Raw genomic sequence first — 21,305 nt, 5'->3', positions numbered from 1 at the left:
ATCCATTGGTTTGAGTCTTACTCTCTGGAGCAGTAGAAAACAAGCTTGCTCCATCTTCTGTGTGACGGCCCTTAAGATATTTAAAGGTAGCTATCAAATCTCTCTGTTTTATCTTTTCTAGGCTAAACATACCCAACTCCCTCAACCATTCCCCATGAGGCTTGGTTTCCAGACCTTTAATCATCGTGGTTGCCCTCCTGTGCACACGTTCCAGGTGATCAATATCCTTCTTAAACTGTGGTGCCCAGAACTGGACACAGTACTCCAGAGGTGTGGTCCGAGGTAAGACAGAGCAGTGCTATTACTTCACATGAACTGCAACCTAACTCATCAGCCCCAGCCATCTTGACAAATGGTCAGGGATGATGGGACTTGTAGTCCAACAACATCTGGCCACAGGTTTCAATCTCTGGTATGGGTAGTAACGGACTGTTCATATGACCATCTTTTCAAAAACTTGCAAGGAGTACTCAGAAGCGGAAAAATGGATTTGAAACAAACATTCACCGCTTGATACCAAATGCAATGATGATGCATTTGAGTTGGCAACCTGCACCCCAATTTCATATGGGAAAAAATTATGTCCTCTTCAATCAATCAGAAAAGCCCTCTTTAATCAATCAGTTCAGACCCATAGTGAGAAAAATGTGTCCCATCTACCAGGAGACCACTGGCCAAGGTGGAAGAGGGAGAGGGGTGATTGCCCCACCTAGTTTTGGTTCTGATCCAACCATTATTGGCTCTAGACACTTCTAGTAGGCATGTGTCCCCATGCCAGATTATCCCCAATGGAATGTTTACTCCCGAAGGAATGTTCAGGAAAACAAATGTTGCTCCCCCACCCCCAATTTATAAGCAGCATAAAACTTCCCATAGGCCAGTTAGGACTTTTGGTCTGTCTGTCCTGACTAGCAGCACATCTCCAGTGCCTCAGGAAGAGAGCCCAGTGCTGTATGCTTGTCAGGAGGGGGAAGAGGTGCCAGACTGGCCAAGGAGCCTCTGAAACATGGTGCCAGCTTGAAGCTATGGTTCCTCCTCACCATGCCCCATACCTAGTGAGAAGCAGCCCTTATCACTAGCAGACATTATTACAGCTTATATACTGCTGACACAAATAGTCTACTAGTGTGAGGAGAAAAATGTGAGGGAAGGGGAAGATCAGAATTCTTCCTCCATGATTAGACTGCACAGACAAAGGGACGACTCACGTGAATAGTTATATCAGCTGCAGTAATATCTTTGCCAGCTCCCAGTTGCACTCAGACAGGTTTGGCTTTTCTGAATGTAAGAAATCTCATTATGAGCAACTCTGCTTTAAAGCAAGAATGGATGGCAGACTGTGTTAAATAGAGGGTTCGAAGCCCCATTAATGGCTTCAAGCTTCTGTCAGCCTATGGTTGACAAAGTGAGTAGAAACTAATGCAAAGCTGACTGCCTGGATCTATACTTTTTCAAAAATTTGTCTTCCTATTCCAACTGGTAGACCCTTTGGGCTAACATTCAAAACACTTAATAGAACTCCATCTACTTTCTACTGAAGCCTTACTGTAGACTATTTACATCAAAATGCACATCTGAATATGAAATATGTATTTAGGACACCAAGCATAAAAATGTGGTTCTACTTGTAACTCCCATCCCCATTTTAGGGTGGATTTCTTTAGCAGTGGATTTCTAAGCATCTGTGCATGAATTGGCATACTTTGAAAATCTTGATCTTGGAAATACAGCAACTTGACATTAAGTAAAGCTAGAATTGGGATCTGGCAACCTTGCAAATCATATAGAAGCATTTAATGTTCTTTCATTTCTGCTGTGGTTCTAAGCAGAAAAGATTATAATTATTCTGCAATCTTAACTTGCTTCTGCTGATGCCAACATTTTATTTTGCTTAAAGCTTCTGCATGCTTCGGTAATATCTAGAGTAAATCTATGATACCAAAACACCACAAGCATTATTATTTTTTTACATCTCTCCATTTATTTGCAAGTAATTTTATAGCTTCTAATCATATTATATATTTATTGCTTTTCTTGCACAAAAGTTTGACATGGACAATTGCCTTGCACTGCATTTACATGCCCAGACGCGGGGCCTGTAAAGTTTTCATTATATATTAATAAATCCATTTAACAAAAAAGTATATCACATATTTATAGAGCTGTTTATCTCACCTCCAGATTTAAAGGTTGTAAAACAATTACAGACTCACCACGGACTTAAATGTGAGAACAGTAACTTATTTGGCTCTTGTTTAACAAACTGTCAAATGAAAAACAGGTAGGATATTAATCAGCACTTTAGCACTTATTGTTTCCCAGACATGATGAACTAAACACAAACAGAAGCTACAACATTTATGAATGCCTCTGTGATCCAGAGGGACTGAACTGAGATTTGTTTTTCTGTTTTCATGGAAGATATCCTCCTCCCCATCACCCTCAAAGGCCTTAGGAAACAATTCTTGTCAGAACTCTGTAGGCAGGATGAAATGAATGTTGCCTGGCCCAGCAATGAATCATGCAATCGGGGCATAGGGAGGGGTGTGTGGTGGGGGTGCACCAATTGCCCCCATGCTGATTTGGTTCCAATATAGAAACATTATTGGAGATGCAGGGGAAGAAATTCTACTTTTATATCTATTGGACCATACTGGCACAATATAACCTTACTCTTGAACAATTATGGTGAAATGTTAGGAAAGACATTTGTGATACTTACAAGTGTGCTGTGAATACTGGCACAAGTAGTTCGGAGTTTACAAAGTGAGACAAAGATTGTGGATTCAAATCCTACACAACAGATATTTTTGGGGGGAAACACAGAGGGAAGGAGAAGCCCAATTACACAAGTGGATTCAGGATCACACTACGCTGGATCTCACTCAAGATATATAGTGAAGAATCAATTCTATTACGCTAACGTTTTAAATTAACACCTAGCTTGATTGAAATAATGTTCTATACGTGTTCACTCATGGTTAGCAAGTTAGATAGTTTGATTTATAAAGATGTGAGGTCGCAATTTCCAAGCATGATACTGAAGTTGCATGCTTCGCCTGCCATTTGTACAACTGGATATGATGTGCTTTGATACAATGAAACATAAATAAGAGGAGCAGAGCAATGCAAACTATAGGAAGTTGGCATGATTAATCCCAGTGCAATTTATGATGTCCTAAATTACCCCAATTCCAAACCCTACCCATACTGGTGGATCTTGGGTTTGGATTGCTTCCTAAGCAATTTATTGTTTGACTTTGTTTTTAGAAAGTATGTTTGGGCATGAGCCTGTGTCTTTAACTGTATGTTTTAATTTGTTGGAAGCTACCCAAAGTGGCTGGGGCAATCCAGTCAGATGGGTGGCATATAAATAATAAATTATTATCATTATTATTATGTGCAAGCTCTGTAGGCTATAATACTCAGTACTTTCAGGTGTATCATTCCCCAAAATATATATTTTTTCCAATAGGTTTGTTAAATCTAAACAACCTTGCTTTTTTAGTGGTTTAACATATGAAAACACTGAAAACATTTAATAAGCTTGGAACCGCCTTTGAAGGCAACAACATCATTATTTATTTATTTCTAACACAAAATGTCATCTAATGAAAAACCTGCATTCAGTACCAAAATTATAAATGGGATTGAAGCAAATAGTTGAAAACAGTGAAGGCAGTTTTTGAATTATTTCTCATAAAATACTGGAAGAGTTACTTTGAGGATACCAGCTGTTCTGAAATCTAAGTCTGTCAACAATCCGTCGAGTTGTCAACAATGCACTTTTCTTTCCTCTGATTTTAAATGCTTATTTCTTTGAATAAGCATTTCACAATGGGAAATTATAAACAAGCAATAGGCCCATATTTAATGCTCTCAGTATTAATATGTATCTTCATATAGAAAAGTTTCCAAACAGTAAACCCTGGATATCTCTCTCCTCAAAATGGTGCCTGGCCTTTGACGTCATGGTTCTAATTGTAGGATGGATGTCTTCAGTTTTGGATATCCATATTCTGAAGCACTAGAGCCACTCTGCTTGGAATGTACACCTAAAAAAAAAGAAAAGGGGGAAAAACTTACAGATTGTTCACAATATGCCTTTGGGATGGGGCAAGACAGAAATCTAAATAACATACTATAAGTGATCTACTATTTGAACATGAAATATACATTTAAGAACCGAACTTTCATGAAATGTGCCATCAATATTAATTAAAAGTAGAGTGCAATTATGGATGGGACATGCTGTCTCAATGCCCACAAGGCAATAGAAATTATACACTTCCTTTCCCTTTGCCACTTCCTAAAGTTAGATCTGGCGATAGGTTTAAATGCAATTACCACTAGAGGGCTCCATGTGATTTACAATCACCGATTTCAGACATCTGAGGACATTCGGGTCGATACACTGTACAGTGATAAATGACAAACTCTTACTACTGCATTTGAGCTCTATTGTGTTCTGAATTAAAGCTGCCCCAGGTCCGTGATGTCATTTCGTACAGGTAAATGCAAGGTATGACACAGCAAGGCACTTGAAAATACAGTGCTGAAGCAGGTTTTATGGTCTTGATTCTTGAGCAGAAAAACAAGCCACTCGTTTGCCTTTGCATGTTGAGACTTAAGTCCTTCCACTGGCATTCCGACACTGAAACTTTTAATCTCATTTAACCTGATCCACTTTTTGTTTTTCTTCTTCAGAACTACTTCTCTTAACAAGGGTGGAAAGGAACCTGTGGCAGCATATTCCGCACAATGCTGCTTCCGAGCACAGATTAGATTCACAACTCAAAACATGACAGATATGTTCTGTTTACCAATTACCTTGCTACGTCGTAGTTTACAGACTGCTGAATGCAATTGATCACGTAAACTGAACTCAATAACAATGCAATTAGAAAAGAGTCGGCAGATGAGTGAAGATTGCAGCCTTCCTTTTTGACAATGCCAGTGTTTAAGACTTTCCTCCTCCTGGCATTCCTAATATAATGCTATTTTCAGCCATGTTATCTCCTAGCGAGAGTCTGACTGACGGCATGAAAAGCTTTTATAGTCGGCAACCGGAATGAAAGGTGTAAAGCAAACAGCTTTAGGAAAAAAGGAAAAGAACAGCTGATCTTCATCGAACCAGACTGTAGCATGTCCAATGCATCTCAGCTCTCGCCAGTGAACAGAGTGTTTTTTCCCCTAAGGTTTCTGTGATAAATAACGCCTACAAATCTGCTCAGCAGGGAAGAAAATGTGAAATACACTTGGGATAGCGTCATGTGCCCCCCAAATGTATGTGCAAAGGGGGGGAAATTACAGCTGTAGCTTTTTTGCACTTATTTACTACTGCAGTTTTAAGTGCCAGAGGATTTATTTCCAAATCGCTTTAGATAAACCAAGTCACACAGATCTAAGCAGCTGGCAGCTTGAAACAAAGAAAATTAGCACAATGTAGAAAAGCTGCTGCACTCTAGACCATCTTTCAGGACCTGAAAAAATGTGGAAGATTACTATCAAGGCAACTGGATTGCTGTGAAACAGATACTTCAATGAAAATAATGGGTCTGTGTGCCTTAAAAACTGACTAATTTGTGGCTATTAGACACACACACACACAAACTTTGTTACCAAGAGATCTGCTTCCACACAATTGCATGGGGATGAATAGGTGTATTAAGCAGGTATATACTTTAGAAACTGGTATTACACACCCAATTTAGTAATAAAATAAAATCAGATTTTGGGATTATTATTTTTTTAAGAATGGAAATTGCTTTAAAACCCCCCAGCTTTAATTATTTTTAATTGTAGTATCAGGGTACCTGAAAGGCTGTGTCCCCTGCCATCCAAAAATAAGATGACATGTGGAAGGACAACCTAGCCTCATTGAAGAAGCTTGATTCTTTCTTCCTGCTTGCCAAAAGAAATACTCATCTCCAGCTGCCAATGCCCTGGGACTGCAGAAGCAGGAGGAAAGGGCCCTCTGTCCCCACCCATGGACCAACTATATTCACACAAGAACCCCAGCAAGAGAAAATCTGTATGTCTTCGGCTGGATGTGAACAGCAACTTCTAGCTCTGCATTCTGGCTTTTAAAAGCCTTTCCTCTCCTCTCCTTTCCCTTGTGTGATTTTGTCAGCCTTCTGACAGTGCCTGACACTTAAAAAAAAAATGATGTAAGCCACTTTGGGAGACAATGTTTTCTTAAAAAAGGATTAAAAATATAGTAACTACATAGACAAATGAACTGTATTTAAAAATGGCCTGATGTAAATAAATTATATATTACTGTTATACAACCAAGCCTACGTCGAGCCTGCTTTTCTGTGTAAAAGATGACAAACTATAAAGCAAAGATCTCCAACCTGAGGTCAAGCATTAAAAAGTATGACGTAACTGGTCATACAATATTATGACAAATTATGATTATGTGGTTTGCTTGGCCACCTTACACAGGGAATGAAAGAGAAACCCATTACTTCCACAGTTGTCCATTTGTTTTTCAGAAAAGCTGTGCTGGCTGGGACTGATAAGAGACATGGTCCAAAACATCTGGAGGGCACCAAGTTGGTGAAGGCTGTACTAGCAGATATAGTTCAGTCGTGTGCATTACATGTCTGAAGTTTTTAGAGTGTACTCATAGGCACTATGAAGAGTCTGTTCAGCTGAAAGCTAAAATGTTCTAATTAATTTTTTAAAAAACTATCTAGGAAGCCTACTTATTCAAGTGATGTATGAATGGGTTTGGTATATAATCCTTGGAGGTTACAGAGGCATTTATTCTAATATAGCACATGCAGTTTAGGCAGCTTTTGCCAGCACTGTTTTTTGTATCCTGTTCCTGATAAGGACACAGCTGGTATGGCTTGGATGAAGACGGCTATCTGTTTCTCCTTTCACCTTTTGGTTCTTGCACTTTCTGTCTTATCTCTCTCTTCCTCTCCATTTCTCCCTTTCGCCCCCCTTTCCACTGATGATCTTTAGGGGCAAAAGGCAGACAAACAAACAGGGGAGGAAGCACAGCTATGAGGATGCAACAATGATACCAAAACATATTTGGCAGATCATCTTTGCCAATCTGTTCCCTGTTTTAAAACAGTGTATCTTCTAGTTACAAACCCTTGGTCTATGCAAATGTCTATTTAAAAAGGCAAACTAAAAAAAAAAAGAGAGCCTATATTACATCCTCCAAAGTCAATATATAAATCCTTGTCAGAAAACTAATGGGTTGGATCCAAAGGACTCCTCACAGCGATTTGATAATTTTGTCAATGCTCTATTACGAACCAGATCTTTGAATCCCAAATATTGATTCTCTGGAAATATTAGTCTCCAAGGACAAACTCTCTTTCTTCCATTAAGGGATTACACAGCTTAGTCGCTTATATTAAGAAGTGCTGCTGAAGACTTGCATACCATGAATTAGTTGGGCTTCCTTCACATGACAATTTTCCTGAACAGTTTTCACACAAAGGGGAAAAATGTATGTATTACTGTCATGAGGGATGAATTCACACGCAAGAAACATGCATTTTCATAATTTCCCTACTGATTTTTTTTTTTAAAAAACCCCATTTGTATACTGTATTTCTTTATAGCCATTTGATTTCAGTCAAGCAAAGAACTTGTGTGGTGAGGTAGGTTAGATAAGACTTAATGACTTGTCCAACGCAACTCAAATTAACTGGGAAGGAACAGAATCAGAATTGTTAACCCCCAAACTAGCAGTTCAGTTGCTGTACCAAATGGGCTCAGTATATCTGTAAAGAGGTCTGTGAGAAAGTATATTTAGACAAGATGCCTCTTAAGGTCCCTATATTTCAATTACCTTCAATTGTTCTAACCTAGCCCTATTTTTTTAAACAGCACTTATGCTTCTGACAGTATCTGGACACAGTATCTGCCCCAGACATTCACTTCCCTTTTATTCCTAGGATGGAAAACATTCTATTCGGAAGACTGATGTAGCATCCTTCATTGCTGACTCCTTGTCAGTTTCCAGTGCACAAAGACAATAAAATACAACCAAGGTTGAAAACTTTCTCCCCAAACAGAAGTACCACCACCCACAGAACCCTTGCACGGTCAGAACTGAGCTTTTTGTTGGCTCTTACCCAAACCATTGCCAACTCCAAGTATCAATTCAGAATATCTGCTGTCTCACCTATAACACATGGGTAATAGCATATTGGAGGCAATTCACATCAAATTCCTCTTTCAGTTGGTTCATGTAGACATTGAAAGGTACAGGGCACTAGGTGGACACTTGCAAGACTCTGCAGCGATTCTGCTGTTGTCTCTCAATAACACCTTCTGGAAATGGCACTTCGCGCAGGAGTGGAATTAGCTTACCACTGTGCCTCAAATGCCATGTTCACAAAACTAGTCCAAAAAAGATGCCGTGGCTGAAGGCCACTGTAAGGTCCAAGATAACAACTATCAGGATTACATTTCACCTGTCTTTCATTAAAGCAGAAAGGTAGCTTCTGTGCCAAAACCAGGCCTAAAACTGGATTGAAACAGGTGTAGATAACGTCTTGCCCAAAAGGAAGTGCACAGAAAACACTCTCAGGAATACATTACTCAAGAAGGCAATATTTGTGGCTGACTGGATAACACTCCATGGCTGATGGATAAGTTTCTTCACTACCATCACTGCTCATCTCCCATCCTGCTCCATTCCCCTCAGATGTCTGATAAAACAGGGAGCTAACTGGATCTGCACTCTGGGTGAGGGCACTTAGTTATGATCGTGTCAAGTGCCTGAGTCATCTTAGCATTCCACAGAGAGATTAGAGCTCTGACAGGACAGCTGAGCAAAGTGGAAACTCCCTAAGGGCACTCAAGTATCTTATCAGATTCCATTAGCCTCTGGGAGCAGACCGTTCTGATAGATTCAACATGCCATCCTCCAGGAAGACAAAGAAATTAGTGAAAAGCACAGCTCCTCCAAACACTTAGCCACTCATTCAAAGTGTGGCCTGCCACATCAAACTAACGACATGAACATTCCATTGGGTGGGCAATGAAATGTACAAAACAGCAAGCATTTGTTCTGAAAAGTACCTGATTTAATGTAAATAAATGACCACATTAATTTGTGCATTAGAACAGGTGGGGGAAAAACCAGGTGAAAATAAAAATACAGCTAAATGAGTGGCTGCCACAGAATAATGCACAGAAACTATCAACTAATGAATGCATGCCATGAATCCATGGAAAATATGGAAATACAAAATGGTCAGCCTATACTTATCACCTCTGAAAAGTGGATATTTGCTACTTTGTTGTACCGGTCTTTCTCAAAAAAGTCAAGAATGGCTTATATAAATGTTACAGGTATCTCCTATCCTTGTGCCTTACTTGCCTAGGATTACAAAGCACTTACCTGGAGGACTTAATTCTGAGTAGACGTTTAGAGGCTTGCACTGTCGAGCTGTTCAACTTCAGCGGTAGAACTGTGCCATATACTTTCAATACCTATTAAAGACCAGTCCCCCCACACTTGCTGACTTCTTCTATATAAAGCTCCTCACTGGATTCAAATACATACTTCTTACATCATAAGAAGACTCCTTCCATAAAAGGAAAGGAACAGTCTTTGGATCCAACTCACTGGACTACAAGAAACATTTTTTTTTAAAGGAAAAATAAAGGCAATTGAACAAAACTTGACATTGTATCTGCAGCTCTCTGTATTTTTTCCAATTTGCTAACATAGTTTGTGGAACATGATTCTTCTTCTTCTGTGACGATCACTCATAGCTGAGTGATACCTCTGAATGATTACAGGGCTCCACAACAGGTATGAGCAGTATAGACAAAGTGCTGTTGTGCTCATGTCCAGTTGCAGGTTTCCTACAGGCATCTGGTTGGGCACTGTGAGAACAGGACATTGGACTAGATGGACTAGATGATCCAGCCATCTCGCCTTATGTTCTTATGTAGAAGTACACAATAAACTACCTACACACCACCCTCCATTTATATCGCAGGTAACAAAAAGGAAGAAAAGTAGGGTTTATCTTGAGTTAAGGAACTGGCAAATAAAAACACGTTTATCAAAAAGGTCACCCCTTACATAATTAAAAACAGTTAGCAAATGAGTACCATTTGGTTATAAGTACTGAAGTAATGATGAACGACCTTGAAAGAGATAAGTCAGGAAGGAAGCAAAAATAGCAAGGAAAATATTATTTGGATTAGTGATGAGTGGAGAAATGAGGCGTTTGGATAATTAACATGTATCTGAATCCCAGCTAGCCTTGTTGGATTTTAAAACTGTTAATAGCTTTAAAACCTGTTCCTGTATAACAGACTGCGTGTCTGCCCATATGCCATTACCGTAACTGCAGTAAGCAACTTCTCGGTGTAATGAACCTTACAACTTCAATTTATCACTTGCTTTTTCTCACGTATTTTTCACAGGACACTCTCCTCCCGCTTTTCCCTTTTCCTTTCCCTCGGACAGAATTAAAGTAGCCTTATCCCGCCACAGATGCTATTTGGATCACAGATACACTCTTGCAAATTTGTACTTGGCATTTTACGTGGGCTTGTTGATGTTGCTTTTGTTCTGGTGCATGGAAACACCTAAGTGCTTCAAGCGGATGGATCTTGGCAGCCTTAGCTAAAGTGCATAGCCATTATAAAATCACTTCTAACAGAATTACATAAGTTTGGTTCTGTATTGTTCTTTCATCTCCTTGGGGCTACAGGTACTGCCCTCAACTAGAGACAGAACGTACTTACTGCTGGAATTATATACAATATTTGGGATTTGCAGCAGAATCCCCACCACTGATTATACACCATGGGAACTTCCAATGAAACATGAATTTTAGATCACCTGTATGTCTCAAAATAGGAGCTGTTTGCTCTGCTTGTATCTTTCTGCTATACATGTCTTCTCCACTGGTGATGCATACTGTGGTCTGGATTTTGCAGGTAGTTCCAGGAAATGAAGACCCATTTTGGGGCAGGAACCAGAAACAAGCAAGCTCCCCTGCTCTCTTCAACTTTGATTTTATGAGAATGGAAATGACTCTTTCCCCCATTCATGTATTACTCATCTGTAAATATTGCTTACTTGGAGTGGGACTGTACTTTTAGTCCTGTCTCTGACATCACATTGCCTTCCTCAAACAACTGTCTGTTGCCACGGTTGTCTAAAGCAGAAGTGTGCTTCTATTCACACGTAGGGGCTCTGTGCAACAGGGGCACCCACATAATTCAATGTCCCAGTTACATGGCCGCCCTACACGTGACCAGGAGTGTGTTTGAGGAACTGTCTTGCTCCAGAGTAATCACAGTAACACCCAGTACATGAGTAATACACAAACATGACTTAAGATATACTAGTTGGTTCCTGGATTCTCTAAAGAACTGTGTGATCCGCATTTCCCCTTTGTTAGTTGCTGCTGACTTGTGAATGGGCACATTCCAGAAAATGGTGTTTAGAGCTCTGCTTGCACACCATTTCTGCTGGATGGAATTGTTCTGAATAGCATGAGCTGTGATAAGGCTGGGTAGGTGGGGAAAATGAACAGAATTTTGAGATCTGCTTGTCAGCTGATCAGGGCTCCTTCAGCTCAGACATGGAACAAGTGTGTTATTTTTAGCAAACCACTGTACAGTCTATAGCTTACAGAAATATCAACATTTGTTTCTGTAAGTTCAGATGCACAATACATGGCCTGGTGTGCTGGAAAAATAAGACGCCCCCATATACTCTGCAAGACCACTGTTCCCTCTGGCTCAGTATTGTCTACTATGATTAGCTGTGGCCTTCCAGGATTTCAGACAGATGGGGCTTTTGCCAGCATGACCTGGAGACACCAGGGACTAAACCTGGCACCTTCTGCATGCAAAGCAGATGCTCTACAATTGATCTATGGTCCTATGGTGGTGGGGTGGGGATTAAAATTAAATTGGCTCCAGGCACTGAAGAAGAGGATCCTGCCCTTCAGAGGGGGAGAGAAGTGCTACAGTTTTGGCTGGCACACTTTTATCTGCAACTTTACCTCCAGGTAGTATGTGTGCTGTTGTCCTCGGGACTGGCGATCACTTGCACTCAGTGAATTGGGTTGCTGAAGGATATAAAGGAGAAGCGTGACCCACACTTTTGGGCTTTGTAACTAACATAGTAGTGCACTTGCCATGCCACAACCTGCAGCTACTTCAAAACTATATTAGTTCATTCATTACTTGGCTCCCATCTCCTTGCCCACCTTACATGCTTTATTTCACATGCACTTGCCAAGATCCTTCTTTACCATAGCTTTAGCCCCTGGGCATGTTTATTTTCTACTATGCATCCCCAATATTCATGCCAACTTGGAAGTAAGGTATGGTTAATAAGACACACAATTATTGTCTTACACTGTTAGCTGTGTTAATGTTTACTGCTAGAGTAGTGGAAGGGGAAATGGGATAATGGTATTATTATGTTGTTTCTTGGGATTCAGTTTGATTTCTGACCAAAACATAGTATTTTGTTGCTTTGGCTTCTGTTGTGTGTGTGAAATCGATACTTAATTTCCCACTGAATGCAAAATGTAGCAGCAGAATAAATATACATTTCTTCCAGAAATGGTAAACTAACCATTCACAATGTTTTAAAGGTTTAAAGTGGTACAAAACTTGGGTAACCAAAACGTCCTATTTCCTCAAAGAGAAAGAAAAATTAAGTTAGAAGCAATTTAGGGATTTTATTAACAAAGGTTATAATGCTTAACATGGTATGGTAACTGTAGGATAAACAACTTGATATTGGCAGAGTTACACCTCTAGTCCATACAGATTGGGGCTGGGGGACACTAATTAGTGATGCCACAAAGGTTCAGAATACAAATTTGCCTATGTTGAAATGGTTAGATGCAATATGAATCAAATGCAATTTCTCTGAAAAGTTCTAATATAGCTTTAAATCAAAATAAGAATCTGTACACATTCACTGTTTGCTTGGCTTAACAAAGTCATGCCTTCAAATTTCATCAATGTCTGTCAAACCTCCTCCCTGCAACCACTCCCCCCCCCAAAAAAAACCCTAGCCATTTAATAGTAGTGTATGGAAAGGCATGACAATTTGTTTATTCCAAAAAGTGGCAGTTTTTGAATCAGGCTGTTTCTGAAGCACCAAACTAAGGTCCAAACCAAGTTTTCTGGTTGGTGCATACCCAAACTGAACTATGAGCCAGGAATGTGGTCAACTATCTTATCCTGTAAGGCCTGCAAGTCTGGAATGGATACACCCATTATACTAATATTTGTGAGAAGGGCTTCAAATTTCTAGTGATGTAACCATTTTCTTCATTAAGTTGCTAAGAAAAGTAAAGATGGTAAAAAGCCCGTATATAATGTAAATGCGTAAGTAAATTTAGAGATGAGTCCAAGTGTACTGGAAGAACTCGAAAGAATGATCTACAAAAAATGCAAGCATGTACAGAGACTATGCACATACCTCTTTGGATCACAGTATTAGTCAATATAGTGAGCTGATAATTTGTAAGAAATAAAGTGCATCAGGGTAATGGGATATGGTTATAAATGTAAAATAGAACTAAAACAATGGGTTGCATACAACTCAGTAGATGTTCTGAATTTAATGGACCTAAATCAGCTATCTATTGGGTCTATTCTAAGTAGGACTATCATTGTGTGTAAGCCAATGAATCAAAGGAGCAAAAATATTCTCCCCACATACTATCATGTTTTTAGGTCACCAAGAAAAAAAAGAGAGGTATGGTTTAGACATTGCTAAGTATAACCGAAAGTGAAAATAATTCACGGAACCCTAAGGGGGGAAAAGCATACCGGTATGTATCTAAGGAACTTTGAAGAATTGTCAAACTAGTAATTTGTTACTCCTTGTTTAGGGGGTTCCCTAAGTCACTACTGGAAAAATTAGGATGTTGAGGCCAGTTCATGCAGCCAGACTCAAACACACACAGAGCAAAATTCAAAGTTTATATGTAAAAGGAAATAGGAAAACATGCAAGTTACTGAGACATGAAAATGCGACAATTCGGAATTAAACAACATGAAAAAGAAAATGCATACTAAAATGGTTTCATGCTTAGTTATTTCAGATAATTGTTGTATCTTGTTCAGTTATACTTGATATAGGATATTGAGGAACATTATTGTCCAACTATCAGTTGGCCCAAGTCACACCGCATTCACTGATGACCTTTAGTTTAATCTTAAGATTTTCATGCAAACTTCAGTAGTCATATTTCAGAGACAAAAGGCATAATGCAGGTTTATAACAGGGAATTTAAAATGTTAACTATCACTGCAGACATACCTTTGCAGAAGTGAAGTAGAAAAAAATGTACTTACCAAAATAGAATTAGGCCGACAGTTATGTCCATACTCCTGTGAGAAGAATTCTGTATTATGGTCCAGTCTGTTATGTCCTGCATACTCCGGAGCATCAGAATCCAGTGCAATTTTATACTTAAGGTAACGGTTAAGGAATTTACACTCAGTATAAACTGAAAACAGTTAATAATAAATGGAACCAAAGCAACTTAAAACTACCGAAATGAACTTTTCATGTAATATAACAGCTAGAGATCCAAAATGTGTTTGCCACACTACTCTAAAACATCACTCTAAAAGAAAAAGTGCAGTCTATTCCCCAACTACATGTAACAGAATACTATCAACTGTAGCAGCAAATGTATCCCTCAGATTTACTAGTCATCTCTTTTACTAAAAGTTTAGTAAGAATATAATCTTGCAAGCACTGTATTTTGTACCAATGAAATTGAAAATGGCGGTTCTTCCTCACCTGGATTCATAGAAAGTTTCGAATTCACCCTCTTTTGTGACAGAGCAGCACTAACATAACTAATAATCATTCACTGTGGGTGGGACCCAACATTAAGTCATTATCAGAGTAGACCTATTGAAAATAAATGCACTACTAGGTATGAATTATTTGGATATCACCCTTTGCATGTAACAACAACAACAACAACAACAACAACAACAACAACAAGGAAAAGTTTCTCAATAGAAAAGTCAAAGACCTAGTTTTCATGACACAGTAAACCAAACTAAGGCTTATCCAGACCAGGTCAATATGTGGGCTCCCAAAGAGAAGCTTCGTCCCAAACCATAGCTCAACTTTCTATCAGGCAAACCAGGCCAATGAAGTAATGGCAATTTAAAACTCTCTCAAGAACTGGCTTTGCTTTCAAAAAGTTTTACTGGCCAAAGAAACAAATAAAACTTAAGAGTGAAGAGTAACGTGTTTGGAACAATGTTCCAGAACCTTAATTTTGAGCTGAGGAAAAGACTTTCTGATGGAGCCTCCACTAATAGGATTAGAGCAGAATGAAGCCATGCTTGTTCTTTTGATGATTCAAAGTGCTCTAAGGCTTCATTGTTTGTTCAGCCTTTTGATCAAGTCTGAGGATTGCGATGCTAACGGAATTGGTATCATTTATATCTTTTGACACAACTCTCTCAGCTGAATTGGGCTTTAGCAACAAGTTACAATAGTTTTTATTTATGCATCCAACCATCAGAAAGTAAGTCTGAAATACTGCATAAAGATGCTAAAATTGGAAGCCTGGTTGTTGAGAAAACAAATAAATTTATTGCCATAGGGTTGCATAATCCCTTATTTGTCATAAGAATGTGGCTCACCTCAAACGTCTTCATTTCCAGTACTAATCCAATTTGTTTCTGAATGATGCCACATGATAAATGTTTAGGGGTTTTTTTTTTGGGGGGGGGATAATAACAATTATATTATGTTATTGACATTCCATAAAATGGTTTATTATCTAGCACTTTGTTCAAAACAAAGAAGAGATTTTAAGGTGAGACAGTTTCAAGTTGTGATGAATCATGAGAGTTTAGGCTATATGGTTCTATTGATAGTACTTCTGTCCTATTTTTAAAATCTACTAGCGTGGTTTTATTTTTATCAAGTTTGGGGAAATTACCAGCCTGAGCTGCCTGTGTAGACTCTTCCTTACCTCTGAACCAGTGGGAGTCCAGCCCCAAGCCTAATAGTTGCACAAAGAGGGAGAGGGAACTACAGTGGTACCTTGGTTTGCATACGTTTCGGATTACAGACACATCAAACCCAGAAGTGTGTGTCCCCGTTTGCAATCTTTCTTTGGATTACAACCCATTTTTTTTTTTATTACGAACAAAAAAATTTTGGAGGCCCCATTGGTGAAAGCGTGCCTTGGGTTACAACCTGTTTTGGTTTACAAGCGGACCTCCAGAATGGATTATGGTTGTAAACCAAGGTTTCCTTTCCTTTTTGAACATTTTTATTACAAATATACACAACATATGTATAAGATAATAAACACATTATAAATATTGATGAATAATATATTATCAGCAAAAGGTGCTAGCTCACTATGAAAACCTTGAACTTTTTTAGCTGTGGGAATATTTGATATTTGTATTTATATTTTGTGTTGCTTTTTTGTAGTTTACTACCCTGAGCTTCTTGGAGGGGAAGGCAGGATTAATCAACAAAAGAAAACAATAATTTGACATTTACATTTTATTAATAAAGATGAATATACGCAAGATGCTTCATCTGATATCTTAGCAACAAGATGATTCTAGTATGGCAAATGCTCTGTAATTAATATCTGTATTAGATTGTTGTTTCATATAATAAATAAAAGGCACCCACAGTTGCTCAACTGTTTGCTTCTTTTGTCTGTCTTCATGTAAATGAGCAAAATCTGTTAACTTGACCTTTGAAGCTATTTACCGCACATAATCCTTTCCTTTTATGTTGATGCTAGACAGCATCTATTTTGGAGACAAAACTGTTTTTGCTGCCATTAAAAGATATGTGTGTGTGAAGGATTTCTATCATTACGGCATTTCAGAAGGAAGGGTTTGCCCTCCACTCCGCCTGTGCTGCAATCCTACAGAAAAAATGATACCACTGGGTAAAAGGTCTATACAGTCGGACCTCGGGTTAAGAACTTAATTTGTTCTGGAGGTCCGTTCTTAACCTGAAACTGTTCTTAACCTGAGGTACCACTTTAACTAATAGGGCCTCCCGCTGCTGCCATGCCGCTGCGGCACAATTTCTGTTCTCATCCTGAAGCAAAGTTCTTAACCCGAGGTACTATTTCTGGGTTAGTGGAGTCTGTAACATGAAGCATCTGTAACCAAGGTACCACTGTAGAAGGAAGATTGTTGTATGAGTGTGGGCTCTCTTCATAATATGGAACCATGATAATGTGGAGATATTATACACATATAGTAGGCTCTGCTGTACAGGCATTCGCTGCCCCAAAGTGTGACCAGAGGCCCACTGAACCTAGCTTCCCTCTTCAGAATATTGCAGCAAGAAGTCAGGTCTATGCTTTCCTCCTCCACACAATTAAAACCACGTCGGGGGAAACACCACAGATAGTCTACTTTGGTAGTAGATCATAGTCTACTTTTTGCTCTTAAAACAGCAGCTTTATGACCAACAACCAAAGCCTGCTTCTCAGCTAAATCTTTGTACTTGGTGCTGACTGTTGATGGTTACACATGGCACAGCTGCCTAGGAGAAAATGCTGCACTCTACATTTCCATGTTGCTCAAGCAAGCTCTCATCACCACATGGGCATACTTAACTTCCCATACCATGGCCATGAGTGATAACATGCTTTCTGCTGGGACACAGAGTAAAAAAAGCCACACATGCCGAATTAAATGACTTTGAACTTCTTCCATACTTTTCCAGCAATGACAAACCAAACTGCACCATCCTAGTCATGACTCCAACTGATGTAGCAACAGCATATATAACAACTATCAGGACTGATCATTATGCTGTTTGACACCATTTCCTAAGGTTTAAATATGAATTCTTGTTGGGTCTCTCTCTACGAAAAAGTATGTCTCCCATCTTTGTTTTCCAGAAACCGTTGTTAGTATTCATGCTTTGATGCTCTAGCAAACAGAGATGTTTAGATAATATATTCATATTTCACAGCCAAGGGATTGAGATATGCTTTTTGCATTCCTGTTATCTTTAGTTTTCACCTTGTTAACTTGCTTTCCCTTCCATTGTACTTCAACCAATATATGCATATATAAAACACAAACTTGTACCACTTTCACCATGTGATGAAGCAGGCTTTTGCCTATAGAAACTCATGTCACAATAAGCCAGTTGCCTTTCAAAATCCCACAGCACTTTTGTCTGTTTGAAAGAAGCCACAGAACATATAACCACCCAAACTGCCCAAGACTCCAGTACTGGGGCTTCCCAGTTCATTTTTATTATTATTCTTGGAGAGCACTCTCTGGTACCAAAGTGAATACGGTAACTCCGGCTCCAGTGTGTACATCAGAGCATCTGCAGGGATACTGGAGATATTGGACTATATAAAATTCTAAAAGAGTTAATATTAATATAGTTCATACCTAGTTTTAGGCTTTAGTTTTTCCTCAGTTTTTAACTGCTAGCTCTATTGCCTTTCATATAATGCCAAGCTCCAAAAGCCAGAAAATCTAAAACACTGGCACACTCTATTTTATAAATATGCCTAAATGGCTCCTTGTTTTATTGTCACAGACCACACAGAGACCTATAAAGAACAACTTCAGATAGTCTCTCTGGTGCCTTTTAAAACTCAGCACCAGCAAATGCTTCTACTGTGTCACTGTAGTTTATGAATGTGAGCATAATGTTCCCCACCGGCATTTCTACAGTATATGTTACATTTTATAATTCATCATTGATGCCGAAAGCTCTGACATCTTTAAAGGCTGCTTTAAATTTATTTACCAGCAAATGAAAATGGTTATAGCTTTGTTAATTTTAAGAATAATATATATGGTCACATCTCCCTAAGCAAGGCTATGGAAGTAATTCTAACAATGCTATATTTACCTAATGATATTTTCCTCTTGCTCCACTCTATATCTCTCTCAATTTGCTGTAATAAAATTACTCATAAACATGTTAAGAAATTTTTCACAAATGGAGAAAGGAACGGAAAAACAGTTTTTGTACAAAGAGACCCAAACTGTTCCAAAATAAGTTCACCGTGGGTTCAATTCCTTTAGCGTTTGAAAATATCTAAAAGTCTCTGGTGCGGGAATTGAGCCAATTCCCTATTTCCTGCCTAAAAGTCACTGAGAAAGTTTCTGCATAGCATGTGTGTCCATGTGAGTGTCACATGATATGGAGATGATATACCGTATTGGCCCGAATATAAGCTGCATCCGAATATAAGCCGCACCTTTAAAATTTAAGGGGGGAGGGGAGAAAAAAAATACAATACCCGAATATAAGCCGCTCCCTTAAAATTCTGCAGGCACTCAGACCTGTTCCCGTTTTATTGTATGTCTGTTTCAGCAGCAATATTGTAAATGCCAAATGTTGCAATGTTGTGAATTTAAGCCGCACTTTAACTTTTCATGGTTGGAATTTGGAAAAAAAGTGAGGCTTATATTCAGGCCAATATGATTCTGTGGAAGCCACGTAACATTTCCTGCACATTGTATAGGCAGCCCTACCGTTGCAGCTACCACAGGAAACTATTAATGCAGGCTGAGGGTATAATATGACTACATACTCCCAAGTCTCTGCCTGTCCTCCCTTCAATCACCCTCCAGTAGTATAAACAAGAGGGAGATGGAATGCAACTGGGGTGCGTGCATATAACTTCATTCAGCCTGAGGGCTCACAGTTGCAGATACCAACCTTAGATGGAACATGTCAACTACTCCACTGGAGTTTCTTCATAGGCAGTGATGTTATGCATACCACACAGATATTTTTTTAATAACCAATAGATTTCTCAGACTAATTCATTCAGGTTCATCCCAATTATACCTCAGACCTGGACAGGTTTCCTTTATAAATATTTCTGTCATTCATACTTGAAATTAGGACTAAGAAGTACTTCCATTGCTTCTTGTATAATACCATTATTTTCATCTTCTACTCTAGCTCAAGTACAGAAGAGAGACCAAAGACAATCCGTCTGAAAACAAAACAAAATGCATTATCCTTACTGTTCGTTATATATAACAAACGAACAAACCCAATGAACCCATGCATAGAGCTTAAAATGAGAATCTTGTGATTATCTGTTATATGACGTACTTAATTATTATGCTTTGATGTTTTCAAACTAATTCTTAAAGCAAAGCATTATTTTTCAAAAAAAATCTTAATGACACATAAAGCATCATTAGGTAAATTCAAACCACATATAAAGCAGAAAATTAGTATTTCACCCGTAGCATAAACGATAATTGTCATTTATGAAGATTATGATACGGCATAATTAAGACCTTTTGTTTAGAGAAGGCTGATGAGAATTTATGCCCAATTGCTGAAAAATGTGGCATGCCAGCATTGATCAAAGTATTAATGGGGGAACTATTAGCTTCCTTCCTTTCTGATTTCATTTCTGTAGACATTCGTCATGAATCTTAGGAAAGAAACAGTTCTGGTCTGTCACAGATAAAACAGTCCTCTAGGAAAATATTTTAATGGCAAGTTTCAACAGCTGTAATAGTCTCGGAAAGGACTGTAGCTCTGAGAAAGCGGTGGAGCACAGAAGCAGAGCGCATACTCTGCAGGCAAGATGGCCCAGGTTCAATCCTAGAGTCAGGTTCAATCCTAGGCATCTCCAGTTGGGTTCAGCCAGTGCTACTCAGAGCGCAGAAAACACTGAGCCAGATTGCCTAACAGTCTGATTTGGTATAAGGCTATATCCCTAATGTGACCCCCTTTCCTAATCCAAAATACTTCAAAAACACCAGAAAACGTGACATAAAGATAATATAGATCATTGGCATTATCATGAGACCTCCAATCATGTAGATGTCTAGATTTAGAAGAACATCTGTGAAGTTGTAAGGATGTGATTCTTTTTGTGACAGCTGATCTGGTTATTTCATTTTAAATAGAGGTCACAACAAAGGCTGAAGCGACTTTTGCATAAACTAAAAGGATAAAATAAAGTAAGAACAGCATCTTTTGTACTGTATTGTCGAGCCACTAAAATATTGAAGCTTCTGGTGTAATGAAATAATTACATGTTGTACAGTACTTGTGGGGGGGGGATAGAAAGAGAATCCACAGCTGCTGATTTATGTCCCTCCCCAACCCATGGGTCACCAAATTAAGCTAAGGCTTAATTCTTCCTTCTCAGCTGTAATGTTGCTATGAAACCACTCTTCCCCACTGTAATTAGGCTTGGAAAGAACTTGGGGTTTTGTCGTGCCTAATTTTTTGTGAATCTCCTTTCTGGAGTTTGCAGCTGGGAGGGAAAGCTTCCTGACTCCCCAACTGCACTCTC

General features: G+C 38.9%; 1 protein-coding gene across 1 annotated transcript in view; it reads right to left on the bottom strand.

Moving 5' to 3' along the window:
* Positions 1 to 1,955: 1,955 nt before the first annotated feature.
* The window catches only part of GBE1 (1,4-alpha-glucan branching enzyme 1), a 147,244-nt gene continuing 127,894 nt past the window's right edge, over positions 1,956 to 21,305 (bottom strand). The window contains 3 exon segments of the mRNA XM_077927261.1: positions 1,956 to 4,055; positions 12,018 to 12,083; positions 14,338 to 14,457. Coding sequence (XP_077783387.1) covers positions 3,999 to 4,055; positions 12,018 to 12,083; positions 14,338 to 14,457 — 243 coding nt within the window. The 3' untranslated portion in view covers positions 1,956 to 3,998.

Source organism: Podarcis muralis, chromosome 4 (genome assembly GCF_964188315.1).
Source record: "Podarcis muralis chromosome 4, rPodMur119.hap1.1, whole genome shotgun sequence".
Taxonomy (NCBI): Eukaryota; Metazoa; Chordata; class Lepidosauria; order Squamata; family Lacertidae; genus Podarcis; species Podarcis muralis.
Note: the sequence above shows the minus strand (reverse complement) of the source record. Positions and strands in the feature narration are given on the sequence as shown.